The following is a 16,208-nucleotide window of genomic DNA, read 5'->3' as shown; positions in this document are numbered from 1 at the left end:
GCAAGACAGGCCAACAAGGCGTCGAAGAAAACAGCCTTGATGACTAGGATGGCAGGTCAGCCCAGCTGAGCGCAGCCACGTGGTGCTGGCCAGGGCTCCTGGGGGGAAACCCCTCCACTTCTATGTGCACCGGCTAACCTGACCTGACAGCCCTTGGGCATAGGAGAAAGAGGTCATTGCTACTTGCCCTAAATCTAACAGACTAAATACGTTCATCTCCTCCCAACAGGCATTTGATTAAAAACAAAAACCAGACCAGAGCATACACAAGAAAACATGGTACTTAGGTATATTGTCAATTTATTCTGGAGAACTTTTTAAGAAAAAAGAAAGCAGTTCTTGAAATTTGGAAAGCAGCAGGCCACTCAGCCTGGAGGGAAATGGGCCAGATGTTCTGCACCGGAGGGCCCTGACCACCTGTAACTGTGGCAGTTCGTCTGGCTTGTGGGATCCCAGATGCAAAGGGGTGTTAGCTGTGAAAATGTGGGTATGGTGTGCTATTCTGGCTGCAGGTTACCTCCTTCTCCCTATCATTTGAAGGAGCCTGAAGCAACCATTCAGAACTGGGATAAGACCCGGAGGAGACCGCTGGAGTGGGCGCCAGCAACGTGCAGCCTGTGGCAGTGCCAGACCCCTAACAGCCGGAGAGCACTGCTTCGGGGTTATGAGGTATTGGAATAATGGAAAGAGCCAGGAGGGGCTGTGGGACCAGAACCTTTGGGAACATTTACGAAGTAGAGGGAAGGCGAGTGTCCAATGGAAGTGTGCCGGTGTCAAAGCCCGTTCATGCCAAGGCCTGTTTGTTGTTCCTGGGTCTTTGTGGCTGCCGCAGGAAGTGGAGCTCCACCCCAGGTGTCACCAGCCATGTCCTCCGAGGCTATCTGGCTGGGTGAAGTCACAGAGGCACAGACAGGGAGGTAGCATCGCCTCCAACAGCCGGAGGCCAGAGCAGGAGGAGGGTTGCCCCACCAGGAGCATGGCCTGGCAGTGACTTTGACTCATACGGAAGTAAATCAAATCAAATCTCTTTATCAACTGTTTTTTGCAGGATATACTCAAATTTGGATATACTCAAAGTCAAATAGAGAAGACAGGAAAATGGTTGACCACAACTGGTTAAAAAAAATGGCTCCAGGCCCAGTTCCAAATATTGGTCAATCCCCAGTATGGATTAGGCGCATGAAGAATTGGAAGGAAAAAGGAGACGCAATTAATTATCAAACTTTAATTGATAGGCTAATCTTACAGGATAAACAATAAGACAGCTAGTCAAGGTTACACTTTTTAAAAAATCCAGCAGCGCAAATCTAACAGACTAAATACGTTCATCTCCTCCCAACAGGCATTTGATTAAAAACAAAAACCAGACCAGAGCATACACAAGAAAACATGGTACTTACGTATATTGTCAATTTATTCTGGAGAACTCTTTAAGAAAAAAGAAAGCAGTTCTTGAAATTTGGAAAGCAGCAGGCCACTCGGCCTGGAGGGAAATGGGCCAGATGTTCTGCACCGGAGGGCCCTGACCACCTGTAACTTCAGAGAAGCCACCGGGCCCTACTAAGAAGGAAGCAGGTGCCAATCCTAAGTAGAGATGACATTGTTACAAAGCCCTAAAACAAAGGACCAACCTTTCCCAAGACAACAAGCAGAACAGAGCCAAGAAGACTGTGGCACAGGATCCATCCCGTCCCTTCCTGCCCCGGCAAAGAAAGGGGAGCCAGAGCGGGAGCCCGGGAGCTCTCCCAGGCACATGGGTACTGAGAGAAGGGGAGAGCAAGCCCCTTCTGGCTGAAATACGAAAAGTTTCCAGAGCCGTGGCAACATGGCAGTTCATCTCTCTGGCCCTTGGAAGGCAAAGCAGCAACTAAGGAGACTCCTGAGGCCTCGCTGGCCTCCTGCGTCCACGAGTTATAGGAAAGGACATCCTTAGCTCAGTTCAGCCTCATCAAGGAAGAGCTAATACTACTTGCAAAAGGCCCATTAGCAATTAAAATACTTACACACACAAAAAAAAAGCACAAAAACTTAACATCAAAGAGTTCAGGATTCACAAGTCCAAGTTCTCTGCTCAGGCTGACTGAGCGGCCTGCCCTCAGCAGCCATTCCTCTATCATTAGTTGCCAAGTGGCCTCCGGGAGGGAAAGAAAGGCATGGCACCAGTAAGCCACGACCTGCAGGAGGCCCAGCACGAAGTCCACAAGGGAGAGCAGCCAGGAGGCTGAGGGAAGCGCCACTTGGACAACAGGCCATGCCTGCCTGCTCCTGCACCTGCAGCCCTGCTCGGAGCCAGCTCTTCCTCGGTCCACCCGCACACCCCTGTGCCACTGTGAGGGACAGTCAGGACCCCAGAGAAAGAGCTGATCCATCTGACAGGAAGAACTGCACAGAAACCATCCTGACGAAACAGTAACACTGTGAGGCCTCTGGAGGGAGAGCAGCTTGCGGACACTGTCTCGGCACACTCTGGGCCGTAAGAAAACAAATGCCGAGACTGCTCCCGGGACCGAGTGACAAGACTGCAATACTGCTGGGACCCAGACTCGGATCCAAATCCAACGCCTCCCCAGGGGTTCTGGCCCGTCACTTCTGCACTCCGAGGGCTTCCCACAAGATCTCCATGATTGTTCCGGCAGTCAGTGAGCCCATCAAACACTCCAACGAAAGATGTCAGTACATTATTGTTAATATATAGCATTTCAAAGTAAGGGGGAAAGCACCATTTTACTGAAAATAAAAAGGCTCACGCAGGCTGTGGTCCTGTCTGGAAATGACACCAGCCTGAGTGCGAAGCGGTGTGGCCTGTGGGGAGCAGGGAGAGATGGGACAGGCTGTCCCTGGGACGAAGGGAGGGCAGCTGGCGCGTAGCCAAACAAACAGGGTCAATGCAGACCTGGCGGGAAGGGCCAGGAGAGCAGCAGGGTGAGGCCACTCTGAGGATGAGGACGCTGCTTCCAGAGGAGAGAAGGCGTGTGGCACTGCCGGGACAAGCCTCCAGGACAGGGGCACTGGCCAACAAGCCGAGCCAAGGCCGGCCTGCCACGTGGCTGGGCCCTGCAGGAGCGCAGGCAGCAGGACAGAGGCTGCAGTCAGTCACTGCTCCGGTTCCCAGGGATGGAACGGCAGTTTCTTGGACACTACCCTTCACCGATGTACTTCTGCCCGAATGCGAACTGGGAAGGGATTACAGCGTGAGAAGCACGAGCCTGTCTTTGCCGGCTGGATTCCTGAACTACAGTTTGGAGGGAAGGGTGCAGAAGATCACCGTTCACTGGCTCACACATGCTAATACAGTTCACAGAACAAGGACGAACAGCCTGGAATCGACTGCAGGTTTGGAAACTCTCTGGCCAAGCCCTGCCGAGAGCCTGCAGCAGCGAGGGAGGACTGCAAGGGCGGCAGAGGAACAGCACAGCACAAGGATGCCCTCGCAGGAGACTTTCCTCATTCGGTCAGCCAAGCCACAAGGAGACAACAGGGTTCACGGATACAAAGAACATAAGGGCTAAACCACACGAGGGCGAGCTAATCACAAAAGCAATTTATCCCATATTTGCTGTTGCAACACATCGCCAACCCACGAGGTCAGATGTCCTCTTGTTGAGAAAGGCAGCATCTTTGAACAAGGGAGGAAGAACTTGAACACAACGCATGAGCGAAGGAACAAATGGAGAAGCACAACTGAAATAACCATTGGGCTGCTTACGATGCCTTGAAACTTCCCAAGTGGGCCTGTGGCTACATGGCTGTATAACGGTCTCCCACGGCACCTCCTGGAAGAGGCTGTGCCAGCTGGGAACTGCGGGTCCTAAAGCAGCACAGCTAGGCACACTCACGCCAGCTGGGCAACAGAACCAACGCAGTGAGGGCTGCAGGCAACCATCAATGCGGCAATGACCGCCCCAGAGATCGGTGCCCGAAGGCCAAGATGTTTAGACAAGAGTCTCTGATACTCTGCTGCTCACCAGACACCAGCACGAGAGAGCTCCCTGACCAAGACCTGCTGCGCCCCCTCCTGCGTGCATTCGCGAGCAGCAGCACGGCGGGAGGAAGGCCAGGAAAGGAAGCAGTGATGAGGTACAAAAGGAGGAACTGACATCTTTGGGTTTTCAAAACAAAAACTCCTATCCAGGAAGTGAGAAAATACAAAGGGAAAGAATTAAATCTGAGTCAATGGACAGAAAAATATGGCTTACCAACCCTCCCACTTTGCATAAAATTTTATATGAAAAAGAAATAAAACACCCCAACTCATCAAAACACAGTCCAAATGTTTGCAACCAAAGATTTATGAAAATATTTGTTGAAATCACTTTTTAAAAAAAGCAGAAAGCTTTTGACCATTCCTTTCTAAACAAAACCTTGGCAGAACTACTCTCAAATACACTTAAGAGTATTCCACACAACACTTTCCGAGTTCAGATTTATTGGTTTCCACTGTACTGACTTTAAAATGGTATGAAGCTGACTGCAAGAAAGGGAACCGGTGATTTTAAGTTAGGATTAAGCTATGGGTGAAAGAACATCACCTCTGGCTTCGGTCACCACATCACCTTAGATTGGGTATAGATTGTGTGTGAACAAAGTTCCAGAACTCTGAAATCCGGGGGTGCTGCAGGCCTCTCCCAGCAATGTCCTTCACTGTGGGTCAGTCTCCTGGGCCAGAGGTGAAAGTGCTTTCAAAAATACTGCCACTTCCCCAGCACAGTGTCTTTGATTGCATCCACATATTGAGTTGGAACCCAGTACACCCAGTAGTAAGAGGCTTCCGTGGGGCCCAACTGAAACGCCTGGAAGGGAAAAGGAAAACCAAGCGACACTTCAGAGGTCGGGAGGCTGAGCGGCAGCACAGCACGCACAGGGGTGGGCTGAGAGGTGGCTTAATCTACAGGGAAGGGGAGACTTCATGTGGGGAGCATTCTCTTGTCCCAAAAAGGAGCAGCAGCAGAAGCATAGCAAACCCTAAAGCAGTGGTTCCCCAACTTGGGTACATATCAGAGCCATCTGGAGGACGGGCTTGTCCAGCAGATTGGTGGCTCCCCTCTCATAGTCTGTGACTTGGAGGGCTGGTGGGGCCTGAGCAGCTGCAATTCCTAAGAGTTCCTAGGTGATATGGCACTGCTGATCCAGGCCCTCTTGGGAACCACTGCCCTAGAAATAGTCCCACATGCACAGGAACAGGTGAGCGCTCAGAGCAGCACTGCCAGCAAGGGTAGCAACTTGGAAACAGCCTGCTGCCCACTGTGAGGGGATGCACAATTATAAGTGATGTGGCCTATTCATGTGAATATTGGATCCCTCTTAAAAGGTATGAATTGGATCTATGGTAAATACAGACAGATCACAATGTCGAACCAGGAAAGCAGCTGAAGAACGACACATACCACGATACGACTTATGAAAACTGAAAAAAACACGAAACAGTGTTGAAGCCTGTTCATGAACATACATGAAAATGAAAATGGAAGTAGAGCGGGGCAGGCCAAGTGGGAGATTGTGAAGAGGGCAGTGGGGAGGGGAGACAATGGGGACGAACTCACTGCTGGTAAATTTTCTTTTATTAAAAAATGATTCAAAACAAGTTACAAAATATTTGCAATTGTCACTTCTTGGTGATGGGTATATGGGTTTGCTGTAATAGTCTGTCCTTTCTTGTATTTTTTAAGATTTCTCTAAAAAGAACAAAGCACAGCCACCCCCTTCTAAAGTGAACTCTGGCATGTTAATCTAGTGATATGGCGTCTGCAAAGAGGGAAACAATAATTTCATCAGGACAAAGGAAAAGGTGCTGATTAATGGTGCGTAGAGAAGAGAGGGGCGATCAGAGCCACCGCTGCCAGAAACGACTGGAAAAAAAATGAGCATTTAAATGAAATCTAAGGCATTGCCCAGCCACACCAATCACTTAGGAGGTTCAAGCTGGACCCTCAACTTGTGTAAAATCCTCTTACCAAGCTGCTGATCACCAGAGCTGCACACACTACAGGGCCAAACTGGGAAGGCACATGCTTCAAAAGGCAGTGCAGGAGCCAGATGAAAATATCAAAATCCAATTTTAGCCCAGCTGGCATGACTCAACCTATGAACCAGGAGGTCATGGTTTGATTCCCCGTCAGGGCATATGCCCAGATTGCGGGCTTGATCCTCAGTGCAGGGTATACAGGAGGCAGCTGATCAATGATTCTCATCATTGATGTTTCTATCTCTCTCTCCCTCTCCCTTCCTCTCTGAAATCAATAAAAATATTTAAAAATAAATAAAAAATAAAATCCAACTTTTAAAGCAAAAAAATAACTGAGTAGGCAAACAATCCATGTGCAGGCCTTAAAGACTACAGAGAGACCAGGCTGGAGGGCTGCCACAAGGCCCATGATGTGGTCACCTCAGAAGGGCACCCAGGAGCTCGGAGCCAGGGGCTGAAAGACACCAACAGGGCAGAAGAGGGGCAGGGCTGGCAGACCCTCCCAGAGCCCAGGTCTGCCATCTGTCTACAGAGCACTGCCAGGATGCTAGTGCCCCTTCTGCTGGGTCCTCCCAACTCCTCCCTCTGCTGTGGACGTTGAGCCACACCCATGGTCAGCACACCACTGTTCCTTCTCCCTGGGACGGGCCAACGCAGCTACCTCCCTGCTGGGTGGAGGCTGAAAACTGCCTCTTCCAACAAAGGCAGGCGGCCGCCCTCACTCACCCTGTCACTGCTCAGGGCAGGTCACTGTCCCAGCAATCTCTAAGTCTGGGTAGCTAACTTCGTTTTTCAAGCGGCCCCTCCAGACAGTGCTGGGAAGTAGGAGGGCGTGCCTGAGCAGCTCCATTCACTGAGCTCTCTCTGCTCTGCACAGACGGGCAGTGCCTGCACACATCCCGTCTCAGGAGAACACAGCCTGCGTTAGAGCAGACCTCCCCGAGAACAGTGTCCACAGACCCACCTCCCCACAGGGTCACCACCACGGGACTGCTGCAGCCTGGGAAGGGTGACACCACCCCAGAGGGAGGAGGCCTGGGGTCCAAACACCGAGACTCGTGGGAGGTTTAATTCTATGTACAAGAAAGAAGTGAGATGAAAAGCCACGAGCGGCTCCTCCTCATTCCAGTTGTTTTCCTGGTCTAAAGAAAAGCGTTACAGATAAAAGGGAGGCAAAGACACCCAACATAACCCCTGAAACTGCTGGAAAATCAGGGGTGGGGGATGGAGGGGTCAAGAGAACTAGAATAAGTCATGGGCGAGTTCTAGAAGAAAGCAGGGGCCTTAGACAGGCGTCTCCTGGAGTGTCTCCTCGGTCACGCAGACCCTGCTGGAGCATTGCGGGCCGCAGGCTGCACCCAGGCTACTTACCATCATGTGGTAGTCCTCGTGCCCTTCGATGGGTTCACTGACCACGTTTTTAATGGAGCCCATGGGTAGCTTCTCGGTCCGCTCTGAGTTGAGAGGAAGGACAGCCGTTATTCACAGGCCCTTCTGTTCTACTCCTGGGACTCAGCAGTCCCTCGTCAGGGCAGTGGCTCTGGAGCCTACTGGAAGCTCACATCCTCCTGCCCTCCAGGGATAAGGGACCAGCCCTTCTGACAATGGCCCAAGAGCCCTGCGTGGGAGCTGGGACTTCTTAGGAGCGAACAGAAACCAAGATGTGGCAACGGCACAGCAGAGTATTTCTTTCCTGTTCTTTTTAAAACTCTTAATCAATAAACACCCAAGAAATTCCATTGCACCCTTACTGCCCAAGCTCAGCACTGGCTCAGGCCTTTGGTGCCTGAGATAGTCAAGACAGCCAAGAACAGAGAGGCACCAGCGTGCTCGGGGTTCCCACAGAAAGGAAGGGAGAGTGTTGGCTGTGAACAACCGATTCTGGCCCAAGATCCTGCTCACTTGCCCCCAAAACGCCTCCCCTGGCCCCCACACTCCCATATACACACACGAACGTTCTCTTAGAACATTTGTAACCTCTCTGATTAATAATCAAGGGCACATGGATCAAAAGACATTCTGCAGCAAGTTTAAGGGTGGCAGGTGTGAAAGAGGCAGTGCAAGGGAGGCCTGGCGGGGGGGGGGGGGGGGGGGGATACTGCGGGAAAGAGCAAGTGCAGCAGGAGGGGGGCGGTAGCAAGAGAGGTGGGGGCACCTGCCGACAGGAAACCACCCCGGAAGCAGCAGACCCCTCAGGGACTGGAGCAGCTCTCAGCAGTTAAATCAAGTTTAAACCACACTAAAGCCTTGGTAGACAGGAAAATCTGAAAAAGGTGAAACCTGAAAACAGGTAACTTGACAAAACAGCAGGAACTTCGAGGCCGGGATTCTAGGCGAGCGGATGAATTGGGACATTTTATTCCTGTCCTGTGGCCTCGGCCTGTGAAAATCGGGGGTGGGGAGAAGAGACCTGGAGGCGGTCATGCAGGCTAACTTTCAGCGGCTCTAAAACAGTGCCCCCCAGGCGGGACCTGACCAGAGGTGTCTTTAAGACAGAAACTTTTTTTTTTTTTTTTTTTAATCCTCACCCAAGGATATTTCTCCACTGATTTTTAGAGAAAGTGGGAGAGAGGGAAAGACAGAGAAATATCGATGTGAGAGAAACACATCGATTGGTTGCCTCCTACACAAGCCCTGACCAGGGCCCAGGGCTGGGGAGAAGCCTGCAACCAAGGTACATGCCCTTGACCAGAATCGAATCCGGGACCCTTCGGTCCACAGGCTAATGCTTTATCTACTGAGCCAAACCAGCTAGGGCAAGATAGAAACTTCTTTTAAGACCAACCACCTTGAAATGTCAGTGGTTCTCACAGAAAAATGTGGATTTCTGGCTTCTTTTGAAAATGCAGATGTAAGAATCCTGGGCCCACACTTCCAAGTGATCATCAGCTGGATTACAGGTGCAACTGCCCTACCAACAGGGCACAGGCTCCCCACCTGTGCTCACCTTTCTTGCTCCCTGCCTGTTCTCGCTCCACTAGCCTGAGGCTCAGTCCTGCCTCCCACACAGCCAGAGTTTACGCCACAATTATGAGCCCATGAGCATCCCCTTGAGAAGGAGGCCAGCAGGAAGATGAAGCCAGTGCTGGGGGCCCACTTCCAGAACACGCTGTCCTCTGAGGGAGTGAGGCGACACCCAGGGGATGGCACTCATGGGCAGGTGAGAAGCGGGCGCGGTGCAAGGAGGCAGGGCTCTGGGAGGGAATGAGAACCCGGGGCTGTGGCTGACCCCAGGACACGAATTCATGGCCATGCCCCTTAGCAAGGCTGGCGACCAGCAGGCTCCTGCCGCCCACAGGTTCTGCTGGAGCTCTCCTTCGCGCCAGAGGATGGCCACTCCCACAAGCTGAAGCAGGAGCCCCACACAGGCACGGGGTCCTCAGTAGCCCCTGCACACCTTCCTGTCGCATAAGTACTCCCTAAGGAGCCGGCCTGGCTGCACCTACCCGCTGGGCCACTGGTGTCTTCCTGGGCAGCCTCAGCCACTGCCTCCCATTAGGCTGCCAAAGTGGAAGAGGCAGGGCTTTAGCGAGTCAGCGCAATGATGGAGGGCTACGCCAAACCACCTGCGAGCATGGAGAAGTGAGGAGCTGACAGGCGGGCAGCTCACAACTGAAGAAACGACAGGGGTGACGGGACCAGCTCTGCAGAAGACAGTGACCTATTAAAGGGGCCCAAGGCCCTTGAAGAATGCGGGAGCCCTTAAATAGTTTGCAAAACTTGCTCTGATCATGCAGTTAGAATCAAATGTGAAAGAAAGAATATAGCAGTTTATCACACAACTGTTAGAGGACTCAAGCGTTTTTGGCATGTCATTCTTTGTTCACTTTAAGACAGGGGTGAAAACAAGAAATTTTCATATTTTAGATGATAAAAATCTCACTCCCCATCACCACAGCCCTGATTATTTTCCATGAAATTTTGGTCCCATCTGAAGCAGAATCATCTAATGGCCTGTCCCTGAAACTAATCAGCCTCAGAGGATAGGACCCCCTGGACTTCTCTTTAGCATTTACCTCGAACACTGACCATCTACAGTGCTGGCAGAAACAGGTAACTTAGGCATGCTCAGTCCCCTCCGGAATCTAACAGGGGGCAGACAAGTCTGAGAGTAATGAGTGCTCTGGGGACATAAATGAAGTGCTCTATGAAGGCGGGGGGGGGGGGGGGGGGAGAGTGCATGTGTCAGGGGGGCTTCGTAGGAGGACATTTAGGTTGGGCCTTTGAAGAGTTTATTCCTCACAAGGATGGGAAAAAGGCTTGCAGGTAGGACACAGCATGAACAAAGGCACGGAGCTGTGCAAAGCGCGTGGGGGACATTCAGCAAGCGGTTCTGGACACATACGGTATGACAAGGTAAGTAGGGCAGGAAGCTAAGTCACAAATTTAAAGGGGGTCCCATTATTGAGAACACTGAACACTATGGTTAAGCATTTGAACTTGGCCTTAAAGAGCCAAAGGTTTATGAGCACAAAAACCAGTGAGGAAAAAAAAAACAGTCCAGAAGAAATTTCTCTCTGGCCACTGGGCAGGAGAAATCAGAGATGGGCAGGAAACAGGTTAACCCCTTTCAAGGACCAAGTTTAGAGATGCTAGGAGTCTTAAGTAGCACAGTGGAGTGGCAAAGAGACAGGTGACTTTGGAGCACAGCTGGCAAGACTTTGATCCATGGGGGAAGGAAGAGAGCAGTCAAGAGTCACCTCCCAGCAAGCAGCAAGCCTGGCTCACCATGCACAGGGGTCGATGGGCAGGCAGAGGGCAACCAGGGCGGGAGGTCTTGTCCCCAACACTAATAAAACTATGATCTACAGGGGCCAGGCGGGTGACATAAATGAAGGATGCTGGCCACAGGCAGATTAGATGGGACAGTGGGAACTGTAGCAGGCCATGTGAACCTACTACTCAGTCCAGCTGCTGGTTATCCATGAGAATGCAAGTCCAGACCGGCTAAACCAGCCTTGGGCAAACTACGGCCCGCAGGCTGGATCCGGCTGTTCTATCCGGTTCTCTTGCTCTCCCCTCTGCTCCTTTACTTTGAATTTATATTAGTTCACACAAACACTCCATCCATGCTTTTGTTCCGGCCCTTTGGTCCAGTTTAAGAACCCATTGTGGCCCTCGAGTCAAAAAGTTTGCCCACCCCTGGGCTAAACCTTCTTATGTTTTTCAAATGAAGCCAAAAATCAGATTAAGTGAAATCTCCAGTTTTTTACAGATGGTGTGTAAACAAATAAAACCCTCATCTGTGGGACAGACCTGCTGTTGGATGGATTGGTTCTGAGATCAGACTAAAAAGAATGAGGGGAAAAGGGTCCAAAGAGAAGCATCTAAAGCAAAGTCAAAGCCAGGAGCACGCACAGCACAGTGCAGAGATTTGAGAATGAGGAGCAGACTGGCACTTGGGAGGGAGTGCTTCTGGGAGCCAGAGGCAGCAAGCCAGCCAGCGCGGGAGCGGTCACATACCTTTAGTGCCGATCCACAGCTGGTCTTGTTCTAGCTTAAAGGTGAGTCTCACTTTTCCTCCAGATTTATTGTACATGCCAGACAAGGGGACTGTGGGCAGGCGCTCCTGTGGTGAGAGGGAGGGACCAAAGTCAAAGTAGGACAAACACAGGACAACAGACAGGACGAGACGACAGCTCAATGGCCTGGTTTTGAGAGTGCTCACGACAGGGCATGGCTTACCTGGGCCCCCTTAACAGATGGCATCACGTCTTCAGGTTTCCCTTTATCCAACACTTTCCTGTGTTGCTGAAACGTAAATCAAAAGAGCTCATTAAATGAAAGTAGACTGCATTTTCATTATGTTCCTTCCTCTGAAAAGCAGGACGAAGAAAGCCTAATGTTCTGTTCAAAAGCCTGTACTGCCTACCCCTCCAACACAACAGAGCAGCCCGAGCAGCAAACACTTGTGTGGATGGAAGCGTGGCGACGAAGCGCTCAAAATGGGGCTAGGAGGACTGAGAAAATGGACCTTCAATTTTATTGAATTTTAATCAATCACACCTGGCTGCCACACTTAACATCAAAGCTCTAGTCTAGAAAAAGCAGGACCTTACAGACTGCTAATTCAAAGAAAACCTACTTCCTCCCGCAGTCCCCACTGAAGGGATTCAACACCAAGCTGAGAGCCACAAAGGGTGCTGCTCTCCTGACAGGTTCAAAATGGCAGCAATTCCGCCAACTTACACTCCCAAAGACACCTGGCCCGATACTGGTACGCAGCTCAACTGCCTAAAGAGGCAATGCCACCATAAATGGGGACTCGTCTGCTGCAGAAGTCTTCACCCTCAACCCCAGCTAGACACAAAGCCTGAAGAACCGTATTTCCCAAGACAAATGCTGATTACTCGAGAGCCTGACCCTATTAAGAAGTCTCTAACCCAGCCCACCCCAGGAGTTTGAGGCAGCTCCTTATGGGTTCTAACAAGGCTCCCCTGAAACAGCTCCTGACCGGCCCACATGCGTGAACCTGACTTCCGCCCCATTTGTGGCTGTATAGAAACAGACACTGTTCAGTAAAGCTAGAACTACAGGGCAATGAGTGGGCAGAGGGTGAAAGATTAACCTAAGTTAAGCACCAGGTGGCCATAAGCCTCACTGGCGTGGCAGAAACCCTCCAATGTGACAGACCCACCAGACTGCCAGACTGCTAACAAAGAGTCCCCTCAGTCCCAGATTTCTGAGCCGCTGACAAAAAGTCACAAAGATGGAGCCCTGTCATTAGGCCACGTTATGCCTCGGAACTGGCGTTAAACACTGCAGCATGGATTACAATCTGAATTTGACTCAGACCTCACAAGTACCTTTTGAAGAATTTCCCCTGCACTGTGAAACAGTTCTAAGCCTGTTAAGCGATCATTTGTAACTCAAAACCTGTGTTCAAGAGACATGTATGTTCCCAGAGTGTGGCCAGTGGGAATGCTCTCACATCTGCATTCTCATATCTGACATCTCACACATGTGGTAGAGCAAGACAGGAATATGGAAATGAACTCAATTGGGTATAAAACATTTTGACCCCACATTTGGGGGTGGAAGTGTCCAAATAAACACCTTTTAGATGTTAATACAGGTTTATAACTCCTTATTTTAAACCCCATAAACAGAAGTTTTGAACTTTTATGAAGGCCAAAAATTTTAGGGTGTTGTGTGTGGCTTTTTGGGTTTTTGTAAATGTAATTTTTTTTTCTTAAGCCTACAGCACCCAGTAATCCCAGGTGGTCTCCCATCCAAGTACTAACCAGGCCTGACCCTGCTTAGCTTCCGAGATCAGAAGAGATTGGGCGTGTTCAGGGTGATATGGCCGTAGACTGTAATATTTTTAAAATACGTTATATATACTCCAGAGTTTGGGACAGCACCATATCACCAACCACACTAACATTTTTATGATAAAACATGACTATTCACATTAACCCTGGTCAGGTTTTGCTGCCATATTTACAAAAGTACGTTTTTGGAGTTTGGAAACGCACACACAAGGGACTATGGACTGTGACAGAAAACTGTGTCCTTCCCACTGTTGGTCATGTGCCTTGATGTCTGGTCACTAAAACCAGTGTTCATCAGCTGGATGCTCTCCCCGGGACACAGGTGAGGATGAGAACACCTATTTTCCTGGAACACTACCAAGAGTGGCCAGGAGGCTCCCTAACAATGACTGGGCCTGATGGGTGACAAGATCACAAGTGATGGTTCTTCCAACTAGCATCCTTTGACAGTGCAACACACTGACCTCCAAAATGAGCCACAGAATATGAAAAACCTGGCCCCTATTTCAGGGACAGGAGGAGGAAATCAGCATAGTTATCTTCCTAGAGCTTCACTCGGTTCCCTGAGGTGGTCAGTTTAGAGGAACCTCTAAAAGCTATTGATGTTCATGTCTTTCCAGAAATGAGCTTGTTGATTTGTGGGAAGCCACACCAAAAAAACAATTGTAAGCACTTGCACAAAATGGGGAATTAGTTCTAGCAATGGCATTTTTCTCTGGCACTAAACAGGAGAAACCCATGTCGGATTCTGAAGCCTGCCTTTACAAAGGCCTTATCCTAAAGTAGATAGACTTGAGACACACTGACCAGCCAGATGAGACAAAGTTGCAAATCTCAGGTAGTTGTCACCTCCACTCAACAGCCAGCGGCACCCAACTGCTGCCATAAATTTCCATCATGGGCCCTGTCCAAAAAGGAGCTTATTCTAGGGAGAATATAACCAACCACGGCTCCAGAGGACAACGCCTCAAACTTCCCAGAACTAACAGTCACATGACGGACTCACTTTCTGCCTGCACAGCGGCTCCTTCTTGTTCTCTTCGGCCTTGGCATCCTGCTGCGCAGAGTCTTTGGGCGTGTTTACGGCTAAAACATCATTTATCGTGGAACCAACCACCATGATCTTGGCTCCGCTGGTCACCTTTATTTCCCTCAACGTCTTATCCTCAGGGACGAGTCCCTTATACATGACTTTCTGCATGGCTGGCGGGAGACCTTGGGAAAAGGTAGCAGACAGTGAAAGGAAAATCAAAAAACATACTTGGACCAGAGCACTTTGACAACAGATCCCAAAGTGAGTACTGCTCTACCACCTACGACTTGCACACCTGGGCAATTCACAACCTGTTTCAGCCTCAGTTTCCAAAACTTTATAATAGTGATGACAGTAGTTCCCTTTGTATGGAATTGTTTTAAGAACCACAAGTCAGGACAAACAGTATTTAGTGCAGCTCCTGGTAATTCAGTAACTGTTCGATAAAAATTAGCTGTCATTCATTCCAACTTGTCCCTCAATCTTCCAATCACTCAAATATTAAGCAAGAGTCCACAGGCCTCAGGGCTACAAAAACCAATAAGGACTAAGTTCTTGTTTTTATGGAGCCTACAAGCTACATGGAGAAAGCCTAGGAAAAAAATCATTTCAGGTGGCTAAGTGCTGTCTATGAGATGAAATTAAGTAACAGGAACACCTGGGAGGGGGCCAGCATGATGGTCACCAGCAGCGTTTCCTAGACTTCCCTTTTGAGAATTGCCTGGTATTTGTTAAAAATAAATTCCTGGCTACATTCCAGCCCCACTGACTCAAAATCTCAGGCGGAAGAGCCTGGAAGCTGTAAACTTTACAAGTGCCTCAGGTGGTTTTTATTAGAGATGTTTGGGCAGCACTAATTGGAAGCTTGGGCCTAGGAGTCAGGCCTGGGATTCAATCCCAGCTCAGCCAGCCACTTACTAGTTCTACAATGCCAGGCCTCATTTTGCCCTTCTGTGTAATGGGCATCCTAGAACCCACTTCGGAGGACCGCTGTGAGCACTGGACCCGCGGGCGGGGCGAGGCGGGGAAGGCGGCGGGGCTGCGTGCCACGGGGTTACCTGTAATCGAGTGAATCTTCTGTTTCAGCTCGGAGCCTGTACTGTCCAGGGGGAACTTCACGTCGTGCTTCGTCTTGTTCCAGATGATCTTCAGGTCCACCAGCTCCCTGGCCGCGCCGCCGCCACCGCCCGCGTCCTCGCCATTGCTGACGGAGGCCTGCGCCGCGGGGTCCCCAGGGGGCTGGGCCGGGGCCGGCTGCAGGCTGCCTCGCGCGGCACAGGCGTCCTCGGCCGCCGCCCCCGCCGCGGCTTCGGCCTCCACGCAATTGAGGGACCGCGCGGGCGCCTCGGCCGCCATGGTCTCGGCCTCCGTGTCCATGCCAGGCTCCTCCATGCCTGCAAGGGGGTTAGGGGGTGGGCGCTCGCCGCGGGCTGGGCCTGGGGCCGTATCCACGCGGGCGCCGCCGCACCCTGGCTCCCAAGTCCGGGCTCTCCCCACCACCAGCCCCCGGGCCAGGTCGCGTCCCCGAAGAGCAATCGCTTCACCCGCACCCAGCCCGGCGCCCTCCACCCCGCCACACTCACCATCCGGGGCCCCGGCCGCCGCCATGATGATTGTGTACAACACCCACCGCGCCCGCAGGGACCGCCGGGAAAAGGCGAGCTGGCGGAGATTGGCCCCCGCAGCAGCCCCTAATCTCGCCCAGGCTAACCGGAAACAGGTGGAGGTTTCTATGGAGACCCGCCTCCTCCGCTTCCCGGGCTCGGCCCCTGCCACGCTTTAGCTTTCCGCGGCCGAGGGGGCAGGGCCCGGGAAATCGCCCGCTCGAGAGGCTCTGCCCTCTAGCGGCCGAGCCGGGCCGCAGCCGTGCAGGGGGCGTGGGCTCGCAGGCTAAGTGGCCTGCGCCTTTAAGGGGCGGGTTTGGGCCCAGTGTGGCGGA

The 16,208-nt window shown here is 51.3% G+C and overlaps 1 protein-coding gene across 5 annotated transcripts in view; it reads right to left on the bottom strand.

The window, feature by feature from the left end:
* Positions 1 to 16,119, bottom strand: part of UBFD1 (ubiquitin family domain containing 1) — a 29,706-nt gene extending 13,587 nt beyond the window's left edge. Inside the window, exons 1-7 of one of the 5 annotated variants that reach the window (XM_080679802.1) lie at positions 15,853 to 16,119; positions 15,328 to 15,663; positions 14,243 to 14,451; positions 11,648 to 11,713; positions 11,426 to 11,531; positions 7,334 to 7,416; positions 1,211 to 4,790 (exon numbers count right to left, since the gene is read on the bottom strand). In XM_080679802.1, the coding sequence (XP_080535928.1) occupies positions 4,680 to 4,790; positions 7,334 to 7,416; positions 11,426 to 11,531; positions 11,648 to 11,713; positions 14,243 to 14,451; positions 15,328 to 15,663; positions 15,853 to 15,877 (936 nt within the window). In that variant the 5' untranslated portion in view covers positions 15,878 to 16,119 and the 3' untranslated portion in view covers positions 1,211 to 4,679. Of the gene's footprint in view, positions 1 to 1,210; positions 4,791 to 5,538; positions 6,417 to 7,333; positions 7,417 to 11,425; positions 11,532 to 11,647; positions 11,714 to 14,242; positions 14,452 to 15,327; positions 15,664 to 15,852 lie in introns of those variants that run through there. The other 4 variants (XM_080679804.1, XM_080679805.1, XM_080679806.1 and 1 more) reach the window with 4 other exon arrangements.
* Positions 16,120 to 16,208: the final 89 nt, after the last annotated feature.

The sequence above is a fragment of the Plecotus auritus genome, assembly GCF_963455305.1.
Source record: "Plecotus auritus genome assembly, chromosome: 7".
Classification (NCBI taxonomy): Eukaryota; Metazoa; Chordata; class Mammalia; order Chiroptera; family Vespertilionidae; genus Plecotus; species Plecotus auritus.
The sequence above is the reverse complement of the archived record's forward strand: the minus strand, read 5'-3'. Positions and strand labels throughout refer to the sequence as shown.